Source organism: Neolamprologus brichardi, chromosome 20 (genome assembly GCF_056152115.1).
Source record: "Neolamprologus brichardi isolate AB-2024 chromosome 20, ASM5615211v1, whole genome shotgun sequence".
NCBI classification, from domain to species: domain Eukaryota; kingdom Metazoa; phylum Chordata; class Actinopteri; order Cichliformes; family Cichlidae; genus Neolamprologus; species Neolamprologus brichardi.
Genome location: NC_142123.1, coordinates 32,189,958 through 32,213,411, shown reverse-complemented (window position 1 = coordinate 32,213,411; position 23,454 = coordinate 32,189,958). Strand labels below are relative to the sequence as shown.

The 23,454-nt window shown below is 42.9% G+C and overlaps 1 protein-coding gene across 2 annotated transcripts in view; it reads right to left on the bottom strand.

Moving 5' to 3' along the window:
• Positions 1 to 23,347, bottom strand: part of elk1 (ETS transcription factor ELK1) — a 32,747-nt gene extending 9,400 nt beyond the window's left edge. The window contains exons 1-11 of one of the 2 annotated variants that reach the window (XM_087833394.1): positions 22,691 to 23,347; positions 22,283 to 22,597; positions 10,960 to 11,168; positions 10,691 to 10,876; positions 10,422 to 10,598; positions 10,033 to 10,179; positions 8,894 to 9,316; positions 8,661 to 8,811; positions 8,365 to 8,513; positions 5,517 to 5,600; positions 3,692 to 3,793 (exon numbers count right to left, since the gene is read on the bottom strand). In XM_087833394.1, coding sequence (XP_087689520.1) covers positions 3,692 to 3,793; positions 5,517 to 5,600; positions 8,365 to 8,513; positions 8,661 to 8,811; positions 8,894 to 9,316; positions 10,033 to 10,179; positions 10,422 to 10,598; positions 10,691 to 10,876; positions 10,960 to 11,168; positions 22,283 to 22,307 — 1,653 coding nt within the window. In that variant the 5' untranslated portion in view covers positions 22,308 to 22,597; positions 22,691 to 23,347. Of the gene's footprint in view, positions 1 to 3,691; positions 3,794 to 5,516; positions 5,601 to 8,364; positions 8,514 to 8,660; positions 8,812 to 8,893; positions 9,317 to 10,032; positions 10,180 to 10,421; positions 10,599 to 10,690; positions 10,877 to 10,959; positions 11,169 to 22,282 lie in introns of both variants that reach the window. The other variant, XM_087833395.1, reaches the window with a different exon arrangement.
• Positions 23,348 to 23,454: the final 107 nt, after the last annotated feature.

Below are 23,454 nucleotides of genomic sequence, written 5' to 3'. Positions count from 1 at the left end.
AAACACGCTAAACGTCACTAATGTTTCACATATGAAAACTTGCTCTCTCTCTCTCTGTCTTTCGCTCGGGTGTCACTCCTAAAAACTTCCCCTTCTCCCTAAACAACCAAATGTCACATGTTGCCTTATCATTTTTTTGATTGGCTGACATGGTAAACTCTAACACCAATAGGGAAGGGGTGTTTTTTCTTTTTCTTTTTTCCACTCGCAAGCGGAAAGAGTTTGCTAGCGCTGTCTGTAGAAAACGCCATTTTTACCGTCCTTCCCGCTGTAAACGCCACTGTTTTGTTCAGAAAAAAAACCATTGCGTGTATTTTTTATCATAACTCTGGTTTTACGTGGCCCATCGACACAATTTAAAAAAAAAACTGGTATATAGTATGAAGTCCGCACTTTCGACCCAAGTTGAAATGGAGACTGACTTGCTGCGCCTTGTAGCTGTGTCGTCTTAAATTGGTCATGTGATTTTGAGACGCCGGCGCGTCGGGCGACGCCAGAGGGTTAAAATACAGACATGGCCCTGAGAAACCCAGGACTCAGGGGTACTTACTATGATTTAAGACTGCCTGGTTTACCTGTTCTTTACTTACATTTTTAATGTAGTACTCATAATCTCAGGGGTTCACTTCTATTTAACCTTCATCCTTGCCTCCAACTCCTGAACAAATCAAATGCATCCGTATTAACTGTACCTCTGCCTGCTCTAAAACTGCACACTTTGCCCTTGTACACTGGTCTGTCTTGATAAAGAAGCAACCTGTTTAAATAACAGATATTTATTTATAGTCTCACTAGATCACTGAGGTCTGGTGAGCACATGGTGGAAAATCTTTCATATTTGAACATTTCTGCTCGGACACAGAATGCTTAAAAACTCTCCTTTTGGTTTCTTCACACTTGTAGCCCAAATCCTCATCTTACAATGTAAAAAACCAGCTGAACACTTTTCCCGTCACTGAAGAGTTAAAATGGGTTAAAAGAGCTTTTTCTAGCAGGTCATCAAAGATGTTACTGAGGAGCTGCAGGGTTTTCACAGCCTGCAATTTTTAGCTGCACCACAAGGAGGCGACAAAGTATCACAGTGTCACGATACAAACAGCAGAGAAAACTTAACACCTTTGTTTCAGAACACAGGAAGAAATGATTTAATGATACTAGTTATAGACAAATAAATGCTTAAACTACCCAACTGTGCATACAGGCATGCAAACATTAAAAATATTTAACGTTTCAAGCTTTTCCCTCTTTTTAAAACATTTTTTGGCCTAGATCCTCGCACCGCCCATCCTTCCTGCCTCCAACACATCAGCTTCAAGCGCTCCCTGTTCAACGGCTGTCTAATATAACCCACATCCTGACAGGTCCCATTGTAACGAGATAATGTGCAGTGTATTTTAGTGCATTATGATCATTATTACGACTCCGTCAGAGAGAAGACTCAGAATGTGCTGTTGTTTATGCACCGAGTGAACTGAACCTTTAATAACAGATAACAGACGGACTTCAAGCTGGGCCAGAAACCTGCAGACACACAAACCAGCTCTGTGTATTCTCGTTCATCTATCAATGTGGGGACTTGTGTGTATTTTAGATCATGCGAGGACGCCCCTCCTCACTTTGATTGAGACCTTCAGGTTTAAAGGTTTTACACCTGGATTTAGGATTCATGTTTAGAACTATATTCAGATTAAGGCTGACGTCAATACGAGTCCTCACATAGTATATGTGTGTGTTTGCATGTGTGTGTGTGTGCGTGCAGGCACCCTGGATCAGATTCAGGTACCCGCAGTGCACAGTATCCATGTGTGTGTGTGTGTGTGTGTTTGTGGTAGAGGAGCTTGTGTCCTGAAAACCAGTTTTTATACTTTGGTGATTCTGTGATGATGCTTTCCTCTTTAATGCCAACTAAGTAAAGATAAGGGCCTCCCATCTATGATGGTCATCCATAAATCGTCTTCTAATTCCACTACATAAAGCCAGTGTGGCCAGACACCATGCTACAGAGTCTCCACTGAACATATGACTGATGCTACGCTGATGCTTCATCGTGTCATTTTATCGCTCAGTAAATTGAAGGCGAGTCAGTTTTCATGAGCGAGCGACAGTTGTTGCTCCATACAGTTGACTGACTCGTTCTGAAGGTGTGTTAATGCACACACTCGCATGTTAAAATGCACAACTTTACAGCATTGAAAGGCATGTTTACAGCCTGGTGCAAAATCCCTTTTGGGCCTCTGAATATTTTCCACCTTCATAACAACTGAACATGCAGTGAATGCATCGCAGTGTGGGACCTGCTCAGTGCAGACGTCCATCAACACTTCCCAGAGAACCACCGGCTGCACATTGCCCTCCCTGGAGGACATCTCCAGATCTTGGTGTCTCAGCGGGGCGAGGAAAATAATTTAAGACCCTTTTCACCCTGGACATCTAACTGTTCAACCTCCCGCCCCACAGCACAGGTGCACCAAGCGCCGGGTAAACAAACTCAGTTTTTCCCCCTGGGCTACCACAAATTTGAGCTCATATAAATAAACAAAACAAATGATTATTTAGCAACTAATTTGAAGTTCAACAGTGAATAGTGAATCCTTATTGTGTGTGTGTCTTCTTTATAGCAGCCTTTATTCTTTACGTAGTTGTTTTTCATTTTTCTACTTCAATGTTTTTGCACTGTACAGAATATTTCACCAAATCTTGGATATGTGTTATGTACAATGGCGATAAAGGCTTTCTACTCTACAGTACGGCTCCTGCAAGAAGTTTGTGGTTCTGTTTTGTTGCACTAATTAGCCGGTGTCTGTGTGAGATGCACCCATACAGTCTGTAGCTGCAGCTTGCTGCAAAACCCAAAGGGTAACATGATGGTGGCTACGTCCATCTTTTATGCTTTTAACCACTCATTTCTACGCCGGGCTGTGAAAACACAGCCTCAGGGAAATAAGAGAATTTTTCTGCTTTTATGTTTATATTTGTTTAAAACTTGGCTGCAGAAAAATATTTAAGTGAAAACTTATTTAATGACAAACTTAACAGAAAACATGCACACAGAGATAAAGGAACGATAATGATGACAGACGGCCTCTAAAATTATCTTTTCAGCTCAGACTGAGACGTGAGTTGTTGCAGAAGGAATGAAGGGGATCACCACAGGCAGTAGGATTTCACTTCTGGTGTAAATGAGCATCCAAGTGTCTAAACTTCCCAACTAACAGCTGCTGATGTATTGAACGTGAACCAGTGTGCATGACGGCGTGCGTGAAGCGGCAAGCAGAACTGCAAACTTGCTGCACAAACGTGTGAATTTTCTGTGAAACTGAAGCTGTGGTTTCATTTACCAAACCTGCATACAGACAAAGACCAAAGCATTATGTGGCTGTAAGCTAAGGTTCAGTGTGAGCTCTGCAAACCTACAAACCTTTTATATTTTAAAAGACGAGTCTCTTATTGTGAGAACCAGCTCTGAACACTTTTTTCTTTCAGTTTTCACCACAAACTTCACCTGCAGACTGATTCTTTTCTCTTTCACCAAAACAATATTGTCTTTTAGTTCCTGCACATTAAAGGATTTTACTGTGAAGGAGTTTTGGTACTGAAGTGAATTTTGTCGCACTTGTTATCGTCCATTTGTTTGTGGATTTGTGTTTCAGGATGTGGGAACTGCACGCAGTGGGCTCAGTGTATTTATTACCTGGAAGGAAAGTTTAGCTGGCGATCGAGGAGCGATGGGACTGAGCGTGCTCCAGAAGTGGATGGTGGAGGGAAGAGGGCTGGGAGTCAACAGGACCGGAGTCTGGAAGGATAAATGGACAGAAACATCCAACAGTGTTTGACAGGAACGAACATTTCAAGAAAAAACTATTGACAAATGATTCAACTTCCTGTGTGGACGTGCCAACCAGATTCAGTTCTGTTTACATCAACAAGTCAGAGTATCTAACAGTGAAATCCGTCTTTATTCCTTTCTGTGGAAGGAATGCAGGTAACTTGGGAGGCAGATTGTTCCTATTGGCCGCTCTACAAATGCAGATGACACATTTAAAGACAGAAAATGTTAAAAAAAAGAAAAAAAAGAAGAAGCTTTTATTCAAGAACTCCTGACACTGCAGAACAAATCAAAAACAGGACGAATGACTCATCAAAACAAGCTTCAATATCAATGCGGCATTTCAGATGAAGGTTAACTGAACAATGGACTGAACCAGAGCTCAATCTGATCTCAGCCAGTTAAACTTAAACTTGAAAGTCTTCATAGGGGCATATACTCTAAATTTGTTTTAGAGTGAACAAGAACAAGTTCTTAATGAAATGTTTGAATTCAATGAACCATCCTTTTAGCTGATGGACAGGCTGAGATATTGGAAGAAAAACAGATCACAGAGGATTTATAAACACATACAAGACCTTCACATGTAATTAGGGACTGAAGGACAATATTTTGATTCACTTGTGTTGAAAATGACTTTGAGGTCATTAAACGTTTTTCTAAAAACAACAACAACCAAAAAGATGAAAAAAATTATCTTTTTATGAATAAAGTTATTTATGATTCAAACATGTTTCCCGAGACTTTGAACTTTGGGTACATTTCTGTTCCCGTGCACTAAAATGCACGATCCATGCTGCATGTTTGGCACCTCTACACTAATTCATTTAGTTTTATTTATACAGCGCCAAATCACCACAACAGTCGCCTCAATGTGCTTTATATTGTAAGGTAGACCCTACGATAATACATACAGAGAAAAACCCAACAATCATATGAGCCCCTATGAGCAAGCACTTTGGCGACAGTGGGAAGGAAAAACTCCCTTTTAACAGGAAGAAACCTCCAGCAGAACCAGGCTCAGGGAGGGGCGGCCATCTGCTGCAACCGGTTGGGGTGAGAGAAGAAAAACAGGATAAAGACATGCTGTGGAAGAGAGACAGAGGTTAATAATAACTAACGATTAAATGCAGAGAAGTGTATAAACACATAGTGAGTGAGAAAGGTGACTGAAGAAGAAACACTGAATCCATCATGGGAATCCCCCAGCAGTCTACACCTATTGCAGCATAACTAAGGAAGAATTCAGGGTCACCTGGTCCAGCCCTAACTATATGCTTTAGCAAAAAGGAAAGTTTGAAGCCTAATCTTAAAAGTAGAGATAGTGTTTGTCTCCTGAATCCAAACTGGAAGCTGGTTCCACAGAAGAGGGGCCTGAAAACTGAAGGCTCTGCCTCCCATTCTACTTTTAAATCTCTAGGAACAAGTAGGCCTGCAGCGCACGAGTGAAGTGCTCTACACTAAACTCTCACAGTCTGCTGTGTGTTACGTGATTTGAAATAAAGATAATTTAAACAAACAGCTATAGACAAAACAACAGATAAGTGACGTTCCAGGGAATTCAAGGTCTGTGGTGCTGTAGAGGAAAGTGTTTCGTGTCGACTTGTTGTCGACACAATCCTCCAAGTTGCGAACAGACGCCTATATGAATAAAGACACGTGTGCCACACATAGACAAGCGAGTGTTTACCAGAGCGTGGGAGGTGATGACAGTCGGGGTGAGCGTGTTGGTCGCTGATCCAGGAGCCAATAAACTGTTAACTGCTGCATTCACCTGCAGAAGGAACAGGAAGCAACACCACACGTTTACCTCTAAACACAGCACGATCATTCACTTGCACATATACACAATATATATAAATCCCTATAATTCCATATTTTGGAGAAAATAAATAAAAATGTTAAAAGCTCTGATGTGTTTTTGGATTTTTATTTAATCTTGTGCCTGCCGAGGCTCAGACAGAGTTCAGGGCGAAAGCGCCTACACGCTGTGAGATTTCAGCAAACCTAACAGTCGATTAGAAGTGTGTCACAGAGCTAACAAACAGACTGCAGAATGATTAAACTTATGAATCATGGACTGTGGAGAAGATTTTTGTTTACGTGTCACATTCATCTTGGTGCGGTCATGATAAGGACTCGAGGACGCAGCACACAAAATATCTTCAGGGTTTTCCTGGATAAAAACATTTTTGGCAACCCCAAAACTTACACAGCTTTACTACAATATTCAAGACTTTAGAGCTCTTTAAAACGATCACCGAGGACTAAACTCTCCACTTAAATTATTTGTTTGTTAAGCAACACGTTCTGGGCGTAGCAGGTCTTTGTGTGGGCGTGTCCTATCGCTCCCTGACTGGTGCCATCCTTTCCTCCTGCAGAGTCAGCGCACAGCTGACTCCACACAGCAAACGACACTCGAGTCCAAAAGCTGTGAAGAAGAGTCGGTGAGTGCCAGTGGGCAGGCTGGCAGTGTCGTTTCCTGCTGTGTGGAAAGGAGTGCATGTTCCGACTGAATCCCTCTGTTTCATACTTTGTTAACAGCATCGACATCTTTCTGCTGATGTCGCTTTGCTTTTGATAGAAATAACTGCCCAGCTGTCTCCCTATTTAAGATCCTTTTAATATAACCTAAATCAATAAAAGATATTTAAACCGATTATTTATGCAGAAGTGGAAATATCTGGGTTTTTACAGACTTAAAATGAGCCTCTGTGGGGGTGGCCACGGACTTCTGCATGACTGGCAATTCATTTTTGTTACTGTCTTAACAGTCTCTGCATAGTCCTGTTATTTGTTGTCATTTGTAGTCGATCCGCTGTCACTTTAAAAATATATATTACAATGTGTACAATAAAATATATATTGACTTTTACTCTTTGTTTGCAGGATATATGTTATAAATGTGTGGTTACACTTAATCTTGTTGTATTCTGAAGTTGTCTTATAGTCATTTACATTTGCAGTTTGTGCTGCTGATGTTTAAAGAAAAGAAAATGAACACATTCAGAGCGGCTAAAAGCTTTAAGAGAAAAAGCTGAAAGCTTTTCGTCCTGGACGTTTTATTTAAGTGCTGTGAGACTCACATCACAGACTCAAAGGATTCTGAAAACTTCAGTTTATCTGATAAATGTCTAACGTTCAAGTTGTTATCGAGCGCACACAGTGATGTTTCTCCATTTCACAACCAAAACCTGCATTTTTCCAGTGTTAAAACATGACTATATGAGAAAATGTGTTTGACACTGAGGGATTCACAGCTCGATGATGAGCCTGGTATCAAAGCAGAGGTGAAAAGGTGACCGTTTGTAACTGTTTTGACCAGTCACTTATCCCGCCGGTTGCTATGACGTTTGATTTTATGTCATAGAAACCCATAGCAGCCATAGTTGACCCAAAATGACTCTGAAGTTTCCACCAAACTGATCAAAGATCCAGAACACCAACGCTTCCCCAGGTTCCTCTGAATCACAGGGATTAAGTTGCTGCAGTTTTGATTAGAAACTATGATATATCCCATGATAATGGTGCTACTGGTTGGTTAGAAAAAAAAAAAAGGGGTAAACAAAAATGAGATTCTGGATTTTAGATTGTAACAACTGTGATTTGGACAAAATTAAAGTGCTTAAATGTGTTTTTCAGCCCTGAAATTTGGATTTTCTGTCATTGAGTTATGAAGTTCTAACAAAGTGCAAAGTTTTAACTGAGGAGACTGAGGCTACGTCCACACGTACACGGGTATTTTTGAAAACGGAGATTTTCCGTTTTCGTTTTAAAAAATAATCCCGTCCACATGTAAAGGCAGAAATGAAGGAAAACGCTGCTAGGAACATGCCAAAGCAGCAGGTGGCGCTATATTCCTAACCGTGCAGAAATGTTGGCCAATCAGAAGTCTAGAAGCCTCCGTGGAAAAAAGTAAACAAAGCTGGGGCATAGAAGCAGAACCGAGTGGTATGTGTGGAGGGACAGTAACTGTGTGTATATGTAAGCATTGAAACACTGCAGAGACAATTAACAGTAACAGTATTGTAGAAATTCATTTCACCGAAACAATAACGTGGCGCACAGTGTGACGTCAAAAAAGGCGCACACCTTTGACGCTGCATTTTCTGCGTTTTTCTCGTCCACACGTAAATGCAAAAACTGAGTTTTTAAAAATATCCACCCTGGCCAGGTGGTCACTCCGTTTTCAGTGACCAAAAACGCCGTTTACGTGTGGACGAAAGGTGCAAACGCATAGAAAAATCTGCGTTTCCAAAAATACCCAGGTATGTGTGGACGTAGCCTTAAACTAGAGAAAAAAAATCAAAATATGCAGGTAAAGTTTGCATGCCTTCATAAAAAAAAAAACGAAACTTCTTCCAAAGAAAAACTGGGGGTTCAGGTTTTGCCGTTTACGGCCCCAAACTCGGGAAACACTGACCTCAGACTTTGTCTTCCTGACTTTCTGTTTTAAATATAATTTTTTTTTATGTTTGTGAAGCACATCTGAACTTTTACATGTGATATTTAGTAAAGTGACCAGCAGTGTTGCAGACCTTATCGAGGGAGAGGCCGGGGGGCAGGGAGGGAGAGGAGGGCAGCTCCAGGCCTCGTGGCTTCTTTTGTTTCGGAGGAACGGCGTCCGAGGATGAAGCTGCTGGAGAGGTCACCGGCGAGGACGTCGTCACCAGGGGGATGACTGGATCTGAAGGAAACAAATCGCAGGAATGAAATCTAATGAATTATGGGAATAGACATAAAAAGAGGAGGCGGTCTCGGTGGGCTTCACCCAGAGAGGGAAGAAAAACCCGTTCCTCAATCAGGGAGATCATCTAAAATGCTTTCCTGTCACCTGTTAGCGTGTCCTGGCCCTCACCCTCTGTCCTCCCCTCCTCTGCTGGCTGCTGAACTCCAACCCCGGCATCAATGCAGGGCGGGGGCGGGCTTTCCACAATGGTGGGGGGAGGCTCTGGCTCTCCCGAGTCACAGATCAGCTGAGGAACCTGGATGGAAGCGCACAGAGCACCACTTTAGCACCATGGTCTGTTAAACTTTTATTAAAAACCCAGAATTTCCTCCTCTTACCTCCTCCACCTGTTTCCCATCCAGTGTCACCATCTCCAGCAGCTCCTGCTCTGACGGCAGATTCTCCTCCTTGATGACGATGGGTGGAGGACGGGCGGTGGGAGGAAGAGCGACAGAGGGAGGAGGAGCAGCAGTGGTCATCGACACCTGTTGCTGCTGCTGATTGGGAGGTGGGTTGATAATAACGAACACAGGGGCGGGGTGAGACTGATGAGGAGCAGCATGCGGGTGGTGAGAGGGGAAGTTGGTGGGGTTGGTAAGGCCCCCGCAATCCTCCTGCTGTGGGCCCTGTGTGCCCATTGAGACATGAGGAGGGGGGACAGGGCTCACCGTGCCCCCTCCGAGAGTGATGAGGGCGGACGGGTCCCCCATGTTGGTGAGATAAATCTGGGGAGGGTCGCTCAGCGGAGCAGCAGGAGGATTCTGGGAATGTAAACCAGAGGCGAGAACATTAATAAAGGGGATGTTATTTTCCATCATATTTATAAAGCGGTGGATGTTCATACGGATAAAGGTCCAAATAATGACTTCAGTAGACGTACAATAACCCCTGTGAGTCAAAAAGGCTTCACACTGACCTCAATGCTTCATTTAAAGTAGTTTTTTTTCTACTCTTGGATCTGTACGATGTCACTGAGAGCAGAGATATCTCATAATTTCATCTAATGCTGAGCACTCTGTGCGATGTTTGGCTCATTTTGAGCCGATTTTTGATTTTTTTTGGCTCATTTTGAGCCGATTTTTTTTTTTTGAGCCGACGACTACAACAACCATGAAAATAGTTGGATCTACATTGCTGCTCGATCACAGCTGCCAATCACGTTTTTCATTAGCAATTTAGCAAAGTTGATGGTGGTGTGTGTCTGTGTGAGTGAAAGACAGAGAGGGAGAGCGAGCGACAGATTTTCTGTTATAACCTTCATGTTATGCACAGCGTGAGCACTCAGGTCGCATCAGAGCATCGGGCCGTGCAGTGTGAGACCCTGCGTCGTGACCTACGAACTTCTAACCCCTGCGAGTCAATCGTGCAGTTTGAGCAGAAGCTGGATAACGCGAGTGAAAAAAATCGCACAGTGTATGTCCAGCTTTAGGTGTTCTCGGACAAGTAACCAAGTAACCAGGCGTGACTTTTTACTGACCTGTGATTGGCCATTGGAGTTGGCTGGTATCTGTGGGCTGAGAGCCGGGGTCGGACAGGGAGACGTCTGAGTGACGATCACCTGGAGAACAGAGTCCGCGGCGCTCCCCACGGACGGAGAGGATTTAGACTCCGGTAACACACACACCTGAGGAGGAGGACACGCCAAAAAAGGCCTGGAGTTAGAGCAGCTGATTGCCACAAATAGTGCACATGCGTGTGTTCGTCATATGGCACAGACATAGACATGGCACGGCAGCGCAAAGGTCAGGAAGAAAAAGTGTATTAGAGATCCATTTGAAAAATAGCGCTGAATTATTATTATTATTATCATTGTTATTATTATGAAGTGGACAGAGGGGTCAGGGGGTAACATTTAACTCTTTTTACCTCTCTCGGTGTGCGATCAACCTTGGGGACAGGCTCTTGTTGCAGGAGGAGCTCTGATTTGATTGGCCGTGGATTGGGTGAGGCCTGCAGGGATTGGATGGTGAAGGTGGAGTAGAGGCCGGACTTCATGTAGTCGTTTCTGGAGCTCTTCTGGGAGCTGCTGGGTGACGAGCGCTGCTGATCCACGCAGACAGACGCAAAGAAAGAAAAAAAGCAATCAGCCAATTATTCATAACACCCTGTAGGAAACAAAGGAAGTGTGGACGTACCTGGGGCAAGCCCTTTGTCGGACAAGTTGGTGCCACGCCCCCAAGGCTTTTTGATTGGTTGTTTGAGTCGCTGATGTCCCTCCTCTGGCCCTCCTCTATACTGCGTATCCCATCGGGGAGGGAGGGGTCAGGCTGACTTACAAACTTATAGACAAACTTCTGGCCGCTCACCTTCTTTATGATATTCTGAAAGAGGGGAAAAAAATGGTGAGCCTGGAGGTAGCGTAGTACTCATTTTGCTGCAGGAACAGTAGTATTATCAGCAGTACCTTGTCGTAGTAGTATCTCAGTGCCCGGCTCAGTTTGTCGTAGTTCATGTTGTGCTTGTTCTTGCGGAGCCCCCACAGGCGGGCCACCTCCTCGGCGTCCAGCAGCTTGAACTCGCCGTCCTCACTTGTCCAGGAGATCAGGTGACGCTGCCGCTGGTCCTCCAACAGATGAAGCAGGAACTGCCACAGCGTGATGGACGGGTCCATTGCTGAGGACACGGACAGACAGTTGAGGATTGTTTCAAAAATAAAGAACATGCTTATTATAGTCATTTATGGGCAGCTGAATAACCACTTTTGAAAAAAGGAGTTCTATCACAGGCTGGCAGGAATAAATATTTAAGATTTCAAAATATTCCAAAAACACTTCAGCAACTGTATTTGAAGGAGACATGTGAGGCAAAACTTTGCTTTACATCTACTCTCCCGGGCATTCCCAGGCGCGCCACACGCAAGCCTACAAAAACAAACAAACAAAAAAATAAAAATAATAAAAAAGACGAGGAGCACAAGTGTCACCGTCTGCACGGCTGCTACGCAGTCTGCTGCCCCCCGAACACCTTGTTGGCTCCGTCTGCATCCCGAGTGGAGGATGCAACCCAGAAGGAAACGGCGATCAATCCTGGGAGATGTGCTTTACATTCAAAACCATCCGCTACACTGGCTTCAACTCGCTTACAGATTAGCCAGCATATCACACCGCTCCTTTCTGTGCCCAATTTTTCATCTGTCAATTTTTGAAGAAGAATCATGTTTATTAAATCAATTACTTAATACTGACTAAAATAATGGAGACTATGGTTTCCAGTCAGAAATCCAGCATAAAGCTGCTGCAGGAAACCTAACAGGTCATCAGAGTAATGAATGACAGGTGAGAACACAAACATCAGTTTACGGTATAAAATCACAACAGAAAAATAATCTGCCACAGTTTTGCGAGGAAATAATAAGTCATTTTAAAGCTGAAACTTGCTTAAAGCCTCAGAGTGTAATACTTTCTGACTGTCAGACACAATCACACAGTCAGGGGATTTACGAGACTGAGTACTCTCCAGCAGAAGCCAGAGAGAGACTCCTCTGAGAAGGTCAACATTAAACAGATTACACAGAGATGCCTGTCAGCCACGGAAATGAACCTCATTACCATTGGCTGACCTGGTACACAACTAACCTATCGAACACCTTGGAAACCATCGCCATGGTGAGACCTTTCATCAATGGTAACCAAGGGCGAGGAGAGAAAAACAGAGAAATGAGGAGGGTTCACTGCTGACATCAGCTCACCTCTGCTGCCCTGCTCACAGGCACTCAGTCAGCATGAATCTGACACATGGAGGACCAGGGATACTCGTAGGAGGATGTGAAGCCCTTATTAATGTTAACGATAACGCTGAAGATTATTATTGGTTTTTAGCAGTATTTACAGTTTGTTTACAGTTATTTGTTGTTGGCAGCAATAAAAAGCTGACCTCTATAGTGGGATGGTCACCGCTGTGAGAGAGGGATGTGATGTGGTCAGAGTGCGATAATATACACGTCCACATTTTGAAAGCAGGCGCAGTAGCTCATCTGGCATCTTGATTCACAGGTTATTACGTGAAGTGACAAATGTGACCTTGACCTTCAGCACAATCACAGGATTCACAGAATCACCAATCAGCACACAGCGTGACCTGACCCTGGACGGGATAACCCACCCAAGTATATTAAATATCTTAAATTTGCAATTTTTTTCTTGGATGTGTATTTTTTTATGCATCCAAGGGGACGCCACCATCCATGTTCAGCTTATCACTAGCCTATCCCCTCGCTCTTATTTTGAAAGTCCAGTTACTGCTAACTAGCTCTGACTCCTCTAGACTGGGCTCCGTCTTCCCGAGCTTGCTGCGGTGCGACACTGTGGAGCTGCACTCCAGTCCCAGAGTAAAGACTCTGCATTACTGTCTAATTTATTCTAAACTGAACTATTAAAACACTTAAAGAGCAGAACCTTTAAATGAATATTTATCTAAATAAATAATTCAAGCAAATGTACATGAAACTTATTTCACCGTGCAAGTTAAAGACACTGCGATCCAACTTTTCCCAGTACTAAGCCAACACCCATGATAAAATGAATGATCTGTATCAATTACTATGAGGAGGCGGCTGGGATTCATTCTTTACACATACGGAAACATGTGGCTCCACTTAAACACAGACTTCCTAACTTTGTACAAGAAAATGTGACAAACAAATGCATGAAAACTGAAAAGCATCCAAATGATCCTATGCTGTAAGCTTCTTCCACACTATGTGAGCTCTCCCTCCCAGCAACCCACAAACCACTGCTGGCATGCTACATAGCAAACAAAGAAGAACTGGATAAACCAGATAATCGAGTTTAGGAGCGAACATCAGATCCAAATCAAACACTGTTCCAGACTGTTACTGTTCGCTAGTGCAAGTGCACATAATTAGGCACAGTCAAACTCAATAAATCAGAACAAAAAGAAGAAGAACTGCAGAGACGTCAACAGAAACAAGTTTTAACTAGCAGAGCAGAACGGTTTACTTTTTCTTTGAGAGGTTAAAAAAGGAAAAGCCTTTGCTCTTCAAACAACGCTACAGCTGCAGACAAAAGGGAAATAAAAGCACCACAAAAGCACTACCTGGGTAAATACACTTTATTATCTTCCACCACTGCTGCTCAGTAATGATAGAGCAGAGGCTTCAGCAGAATTCTTGGTGTGCTTTTTACCTTGTGCAGGAACAGCAGAGCAAAACCGTGAACCTGATCTCTGCAGGAACATTCACACAAACACATGACGACGATTACGCCAGATACAAGGGCGCTGCGTGAATTAATGAATGCAGCAGCTAATCTCTGCACGCAGGCTTCAGCGTGGCACAGAGACGAGTCAGACTGGCCTCACACTGTGAGCTGACCATAACAACCACCGCCGCAGACGGTGGGAATCCCATTAGAAATTCTGGTTTCTGAACAAGAAACTGCATCTGATGAGTTAAAAAATAACAGCCGGAGCCGAGCGACTCGTGCACCTCTCTGCTGATAGTGCAGCGCATTTATTTAACCTTTATAAAAGCTTCTTCCTCCCCCCAGCTGCCTGATCTTCTGTTCCATCAATCACTGTAAATAAATAATGTGAAAGCTGAAAGCTGTTCATGGCACCAAAAGTCCAAACTGTCTCTGAGACACTGTTCTCAGGTGTAAGGAAAGTAGCCCTATGCATCTTGACCATGTTTGGCTCCAAACACAAAAGCCAAGCAGTTATCTCCACATTGAACATAATCAAAACTAAACATCATCCCAGGCTCAACACCGAGCACCTCCACATGTGTTTGAGATCGGCCCTGACTCCATTCAAGCTCCGGTTTAAAATCCTGGAAGGATACGCCGGAAAGCTGGAGCTCAATTCTCTCACTGAGCAAAAATGTGGGGAAGTTGGTTAAAAGAGAAGAAGAAACGGAGCCCCTAAAACTGTCACAACTGTTGAGATGTGTTTATCATCTGAAGATGTTCAGCATGGATGTGAAACAGAAAAGGGGAATTTCAAGCGTTTCCTTCCTTTATTTAATTTTTCTTAAGTTAAGCGCTTCCTCTGAACATGCATCACATTTTATTGTTTTCTGATATTTTGAAGTGGAGCCCTGCTTTAAATCATAGCATTATACACACCAGCAGTCATATATATTAGTTCTGTGATCAACACAGTTAAAGTTTTTGTTTGCACTGATCACACTAAATAATTACACATTATGATCATCCGGAGCTTCGCTTCAAGAGATTTTCTCTGCATAAACTTCTTTAAATTTCAGTTGAATACTCCTGCAGTATACCCTCCAGAGTGGTCACTTCGCTCACTGCCGCGCCGTAATCACACAGATGCAGTCAGTTATAGCCGCCATAAAGGCACAAGAAGTCGCTGCTGTATTCTCTTGAACGATAGAGAATATCGTGTCAAATGAGCTCATGAGGAGAAGAAGTCAAAACTAGAAACTATGGCTACGTTCACACTGCAGGCGAAAGCGCATCAAATCCGACTTTTTTGACCCTATGCGACCCATATCCGATCATGGTGTGACAGTGTGAACGGCACAAATCCGATATTTTCAAATCCGATCTGGGTCACTTTCGTATGTGGTACTGAATCCGATACATATCTGATGTTTTAGAAAGCGACTGCTGTTTGATGGTCATGTCGCATTAAATCCGTCTTTTACATCACCGACACAAGACAGACGCCAATTATCAGCGCCTGAGAAGACATCGCGAACGCTTCCTGACCATCCAGTGAAATTGTTGGGAAGACAGCGTTGGAGAAACGCGAACATTTTATTTGTTCTGTATAATCTGCAGATTCTGACAGAAATCTGAAGCTATCCTTTGAAGCACCGCTCCTCTAAAACAGCAATAAGGATCATTATTAGGCCAAATGTAAATAACAAAATAACTTTATAACTTAAAGCAAAATTGGGAAACGTAAAGTCCGAAACAAGTCTTTATATGAAGGGCCATCAGTCACACAATGCTGTTTGGTCTGGGTCTAAACAGAGCGCGTTGTGTGTGGCGTCTTCTTTTGAGCATGCGGGCCGCTTTGAGGGTTCACACTAGAGCGTGTTTGCTGTCACATTTTATTTGTAGTGTGAAGAAGCAGACAAAAAAATCAGATTTGATCAAAAAATCGGAATTGAGCATTAAGACCTGCAGTGTGAACGTAGCCTAAGACTCAAACTCAAGTTCTCAAACCGATTACAACATCTCACTCTGTGTATTTGCACGACTCTGAGCTTCTGTGTAGGATTTTTGCGACAGCTGCAGATCAAAAATGAAGAGGTTACTGACTGACCAACGTGCTACAAAGATTGTCTCTCACAACACAGGATGTGATGTGAAAATCGTCATGTGACACCTGAGACACAAAGGACGCAGTGAGCATAAAAATGACTTAAGGATGCAGACACAAGCTGCTCCTGAAAGGTGGATTTAAATTCAGCAGATTCAGACCAGTGACTGTATAAAAGACACTGATTCAGACTGATTGGCATAGAAACACAGAGGCAGTGTGTGCAAACATTGCTATGTGGGGACATGTTTACCTATGACACAAATGTCACAGGTAAACACATTTGTGTCATAGGGGTGTTTACAAACTGCCACCAATCAGAAACTGCCTGCTGAGCTCATTTCTGCTCTTTTTCTCTCGTACAGCATTTATTTCAGCACTTCTTCATTTTGATGATCTTCAGCTCCAGTTTTGCTCTTTTTTTGTTTTGAAAAAGGAATTTTCAGCAGTTTAGCTACTTTTTTGTTTTTATTTAGTGCATTTTCAGTTTTTGGTACCCTTGCTTTTTATACTTAAGCTGGCTGATATTTTAATAATCTTATTCTACTACAGCCAAGATACTTGAGCAACTGAAAAACGAAATGCCAGAGTCAATATCAGTTGCAGCCGTAGTTTTATAAAGAACACGTTCACAAGTTCAGAAAATAAACTATTACATATCTAGATGCCAGAGTGTTCACCGGTGTGACAGCTTTGCTCTGTCTTAATCCATATTCTGAATACGCAGACTTTTCTGAAGTTTCCACAGAACAAACGCTGAGCGGAAAACAGAAAAACCCAAACACAGACTGACTCAAACCACTGGTTTGTTCCCAGAAACCACGTCCTGTTGCACTGTGGTTTCTCTGCTTCCTGACATCAGTTTGTCAGTCAGATCTCAACATACTGTTCTGGTTACAGGGGAAAGTGTCTGGTTTTACTAAAGGAAACTAGTTTTCAATCAAACTTTGTCTTTAGTTTGTGCAGCTTAAAAATATAAAAGATTAATTTGTCAATGATTTATAATATCAAAGGAAATTAAACAATATTTTGTTACCTTTTGGTCGGATAAAAGGCCTGATTGATTAATGGATTTAAAATTGAAATCACGATTTAAAACAATGCCAGTTTAAGATACATTACCGACACCTCTTTTTCTAACACTGTCGGCTTTTCTGAAAATCGTTTTGTGGCTAATTCCTCAATGCCAATTAAACAGGAATCCATTCTGACAGAGTAGCTCTGCATGACTCACAGTTCAAAACAACCTTCATAAATCTTATACTGAGCCGCGGTGCAGCTCCTCAGTTCTTCCCCTGACTGAAACAGGTCATTTTCGGTCGTCTCTCTAAGTCGAGATTCAGAGATGCCCCTGAAGTGCTTGTGGTTCGACAACCGATGAGCCCGAGCAGACAGACAGGCTGCTTTTAGGGATATTTGGACTGTGTCTGTAACCCAGTTACTCAAATACTATATTACTGCTATTGATCTCTGTGTGGGTGAACAGTTGGCCACTTTCAGAGTTTTCACATCTCTTCTAAACCAGCCAAGTATGGCATAAAGTATGGAAACTGTGATGCCAAAAAAACAAAACAAGATAATAGAAACATGATTTAGTTTCATTAGAACATCTCATCTGTCATAGATAAAGGAAACAGTATATATTCCTGTATGAAATGCAGTGGGGTAATAAATGACACCCACTTGGTCATTTTACTCGCCTGATGATTAAGGCCATCTTAATCTTTAGACCTAAGAGTAGAAATAAACTCTCTGAAACTGGGTGTTTGGGCAGTCTGAAGCTCTTTTGGTGCACATATATGTCCTCGTATATGCGCTACTTTCATTATGTCGAAACGTTGACTGTGTTTAATATAATACAGCATTAATGCACTTCAATACGAGCTTTGACACGATTCTATTTAAGAGGAAAAGAAAAGAGTATCAGATAGCCGCTTCAAGAGCAGCAGGAAGGGGAGGAGTCAGAATCTAACCTGCCAAGCAGGCAGGTTAGATTCACAGATGCTCTGAACCTGGCAAGTGACTCACAGTTTAAAATCAGCTCTTTTCTTGAACAGATAACCCAAAGTTTCTCTTATTTCAGAGTCAACAAAGTCAAGAGGTGTCTGGAACATGGCAGTGAACATGTACTTTCCTCCAAAAACACAGACTGACACAGCAGATAAAGAACTGAAGACGAACATCCTGAAAGCTCAGAAGATACAAATCACCACTTCAGGTCAAAACTTTCAGAATAAAGTCAAAGCAAAAACAGGATGTTTGTGAGAGGGACCTTCAGCCTCGAAATGACGTGGAATCCAACCACACGATGGTCCCGATAGCACAGCTGACAGCGCTGTGACTCCTCATCAGCACACATCGCACCACAAACATGTCACATCTCACAGCATCGCTCAACACACATCAGAATGAGTCAGTGTTGTCATGGCAGCAGGTGATATTACATCACAGACCTGACACTGTCTCCATGATAACAGTAGGCATCATGTCTGTGATAGGGCTGTGTTAATGACAGTTTTTACAGTCAAATTCAAGCAGACGCCACACTTCATAAACCACACAGGCCCAGAGCGCTCGGATCTTTACTGCAGTCTGTGCCCTAAACCTGCATTCGCTCTATTGGCCAGCGGGGGGCAAAACCTATGTTTGCAACACCCCCCCCCCCCAAACAAAACAAAACCTTACTTTTAACGAGAGATGGACTGATCCGATATTACGTATCAGTATCGGTCCAATACTGACCTAAATTACTGGATCGGATATCGGAGAGAAATGAAAAATGTAATCCGATCCATTAAACATCACAAAAGCACCTCACAAAACTTGCAACATGGTGTAACTCAGCTCATAACCGTAGCACGTCAGAGCAGTATGTGTCACGTGATAGAGCGGCTGTGGCGTGCGAGACCTGTCAGCGGTCTGGTTGAGTATTTGTAGCCTCGCTACCAAACTGGCATTTCATCTCCGAGAAAGTGATCCCAGAGGGAAGTAAAGCAAGTGTGTAAGTTAATCTCTGAATGTTTGTAAAGCATTCCCACGTTAAGTTTAACAACCGATATATGGAGCGACTGCCTCTTCTCTCTCCTTCTCTTGTTGCTACTTCAATCATGAAACTGATTAATGATCAGCTGATTGGCTTTTCTGTCGCGACTCCCATCTCTCTTGTTTGTTTTTGGTCCGCTTTGCACCAGAAAGAGGAAACCAGCAGCTGAACAACAGCAGCAGGTTTAAGGTCAATAAGCTGTTGTTAGAATGGCTCACTGTTCTGTCTACCAGTAGCTGGTGTTTTGCGCCTCTGGTATTCTTGCCAATCCCTTTCTGTGCCCCGCTCATGTATTGACCCATGTGCCTGTTCATCTTAGCTGATATGATGCCTGACAGGAGCTTCCATGTAGTACTGAGGCAGGTTATTGGAGGGGACCGGTCCCTTCTTGGGGGTCAGGTATCCAAAATTATGATCTCGGTATAGGTATCCGACAAAGTGGTATCGTGCCATCTCTACTTTTTACTTGATTTATGGCCTCAGTACACATTTTTCTGATGAAATAATAATTCCACTTGTTAGTTTTGAGTCTGCTCTTTCCATACACATGCTTTCTTGTGATCTATAGTTTTAAATATGATTTATTATTTGAGTCAAATTAATGGCAGTTGCACCACCTGACTTTTGCTAAATTTTCCAGTTTAAAGTGGGTATTTTTGGAGACACCAGTATTAACTTTTGGGTTTAGTAGTAAGAACAAACATCTTAACCTTTTCCTGTTTTTACGCTGGTCTTACCACCTGACATTGGAAGTGCACCACTTGAATTAAACCTTTGAGCCTGCCATAAAAAACACAAGGGAATGAAATATCCTTTGTACTGTTGCTACTTCTTTACTTCACAATAAAAGTGACTGGTAGCAACATTACGAGCAGAGACCAAACAATGACAATGACATATAGTAACTTTAGAATAAAAAAAACTGACTGGGCAGCTAGTCTAGAAGTCTGGAAAAATTCATAAAAACTTTTTAAAATAAAGTAAAGTTCACACGTTTAATTTGCACCTCACTTGTAAGGATGTGCTGGTATTGGTCTAAGCCAATTCATTCACTTCAATTCTATGTTGCTCTGTGTTTACTTCATCATGTGACAGCAGCAGCTAGCAGCAGAGATAACATGGAAGAAGCTAACAGCTGAGTGAAATCAGCTAGGAAACATTTGATGCTGCTACATCAACGGCTTCTATTAATACTTTTGCAACATTTTATGCTACAAAGTTAGCTGTTTGAATTGATCCTGACATTATGGCTACGTTCACGCTGCAGGCGAAAGCGCATCAAATCCGACTTTTTTGACCCTATGTGACCCATATCCGATCATGGTATGACAGTATGAACGGCACAAATCCGATATTTTCAAATCCGATCTGGGTCACTTTCGTATGTGCTACTGAATCTGATACATATCTGATGTTTTAGAAAGCGACTGCTGTTTGAACGGTCATGTCACATTAAATCCATCTTTTACGTCAATGACACAAGACAGACGCCAATTATCAGCGCCGGAGAAGACATCATGAACGCTTCCTGGCCATCCAGTGTAGATGTCAGTGAAACTGTTGGGAAGACAACATGAACATTTTATTTGTACTGTATAATCTGCAGATTCTGACAGAAATCTGTAACTATCCTTTGAAGCACCGCTCCTCTCTAAAACAGCAATAAGGATCATTATTAGGTTATTTACATTATTATGTAAATAACTTAAAGCAAAAATTGGGAAACGTAAAATCCAAAGTCTTTATATTAAGGGCCAACAGTCAAACAATACTGTTTGGTCTGGGTCTAAACAGAGCGCGTTGTGTGTGACGTCTTCTTTTGCGCATGCGGGCCGCTTTGAGCGTTCACACTAGAGCACGTTTGCTGTCGCATTTTATTTGTAGTGTGAACAAGCAGACAAATGATCAAAAAATCGGAATTGAGCATTAAGACCTGCAGTGTGAACGTAGCCAAGGTTACACACGGTTTATTAATTTAATGCTGATGACAGATAGGTATGCTGTATCGCACACTCACAGCCAGAAAGTTGGCATCGGATTGGAAAAATGGGTCAGATCAGACAGATGGGCCACAGCTATGTGTCAGGGCTTTTGCTCTGGCTAGTGGTGAATGAAGTTGTGTCATTTTTGAACGAATAGATACTGCCGTTGTACATTATAAAACAAAAATCATTCATTTAGCCAACAGATATTTCTGGTGCCAACTAGCAAAAGCAGAACACATGGAAGCAATCGACAACCTCATTTGCAACCCAAAACCAATCAGTATCATCACAACGTTGTTCCATTTTGCACAGTACTGTAAAACTGTAGTGCATACTGTAGTATTTTTGCTCGACCACATTGCCAAGAACTTGCATTATATCTCGCCATGGTGTGCAGCATGTCCTTGAAAAATCTAATTAACTGGACAAGTTAAGGACAAAAGAAAAACTCGCAGATCTAAGAAACTGTTTACATCAGACAGACAGCATCTGAAAGTCACGTCCTTAAAACAAATCCAGCAAAGACCTGACACAGGACCTGAGAGATGCATCTGACACTTCACTGAAGTTTCAGCAATGATCTCAGTGGAAGGCTGGCAGTCAAGAAACCAGTGAAAGGGAAGGGAAAAGGAAAGGTTGAGGTATTAAAATTACACAAGAACTCAAGTGAAAATCACTGACAAAAGGTCTAATTGAGCAATTAATCCAAATTTGACATCTCTGAGTCAAATCATCATCAGTATGTATGAAGGAGGTCAGGAGAGAGCTACAACAGTAAGTGTCTACAGCCACCTGTAAAACACTGTGGAGGCTCTGTCATGGTTTGGAACTGTATTTCAACCAGTGGTGTTGATCTTTTCAAAAATGATGGAATTAAAACTGCAGAGATGTACAAACAGATTTCGATTCACTATGCAATACCATCTCAGAAGTTACTGATTGACAATGTTTTTTTAGCACAAAAATGATCCAAAATACACTGCCAACGGAATGGAACAAAAAGCAGCTAAATGTTGGCTTTCGCGCATGCATGCTGTATTTCCATTTATGTTCATATGAATCGATAGAATAAAGCAGAAACAGTCATTTTTATAACCCCTGTATTAATCTCTAGTAGTGTGCTCAGCTCCAAATCATAAACAGGTATTAGTGCTGTAGCAACAGTAAACATATAAACACACACCATCCCCCCTGCAGTGACTCTCTGCCCCCCTACTGTGAATAGTTAAAGAGCATTTAGTGTGGATTTTCTCTCTCAGGCTGCAAGTTTGTACACGCCTGCAGCAGCATGAAAACAATTCAGGTCCAACCCAGCTGCAGGCCACAGCAGCTTCTACACACCTGTTGCAAAGCTGCTGCTTCTTCCCTCCAAAGTGCACAGAAACACACGCAGGACTGCGGTACACGCACGCACGCACGCAACTGTATCCTGCAGCAGTATTTCTCACCGTTAATCAGTGGGTTGGACTCCATCTTCAGCAAAACGCTCCTTCTCGTTGCTGTTTTCTATCTCCCAGATGCCTCACACCACCTCCATGCTGCTGTCCTGCTGTCAGTCTGTCTGTGTTTGTTTGTGCGTCTGTCAGTCTGTTAGTGTGAGTGTGTGTGTGTGTATGCGCTGGAGGGGGGTTTACAGCTGTCAGAGCCAGGTTGAGGAGGCTGAAGAGGAGGCGACGTTCAGCAGCTTCTCTCCCGGCCTGCTGGTGTTATGTAACCGCTCCAAGCTGCCGCTGCCAGGCTCCCCTACCTCCATGATAACCACACTAACGGAAAGCAGAAGTTATCACAAAAACCGATATGACAAAACAGAAAAAAGTCCCTCTTATGTGTCAAAAACAATCTTCATCCGCTGATACCTCAGTGATTAATTAACATCCACTGTGTTAGTTAGCGTCCAATAGCTTTTCACTGGTTAACAACGCAAATTAGATCCATTCTGCGGATGTGCATGGGGCAAACTGAGGCGATTTTCCTCCCGCTCACGTCCCCCTGCCAGAGCCTGGATGTGTTCAACAGCTAACTGGCTATAAGTCCGCTGCCAGGCTAACACTTTTTAGAAAAAAAAACATCTATGAAAATAATAGACGTTTGTGTATATTTATCTCATCTGTGGAGTCCGTGGTTGTCGTTTAACCACTCCGGTGATGCTACTTCCGGTGTTGTACTCCACAAAGTTTACACAAGTTCAAGGTTTCTCCGGGCTGCAGCGCTTAGCTTAGCTTAGCCAAGCTTAGCCTAGCCTACCCTAGCCTAGCCTAGCCTGCTGCTATGACAGCCCCCCGCCTTCCTGCGCTTCTGCTGGTGCGTCAGCCCCCCCCAGACAGCCCCTCCGACTGCGGGACAGATCTAAAAGGAGTACACCAGGAACGGTCCACAGGCCTCCGGCAGGGAGAAAAAGTAGTTTGTACCATCTGCCCCAGGCTGTTAGTTGGCTGTGTCCGAGGATATCGTATTTACTGCGTGTTTTCCCAGTTTCTTCCTGTTTGGAACCACACGCCTCCTCAACGCTTCCATTCTCGTCATATTAGCCTCAACGCAAACGGCCTCACTTCCGGTGTACCTTCAAATTAAAACTCAAATGGCTCAAGCGCCCCACGCTCTCTCTGTATGAAATGATCGT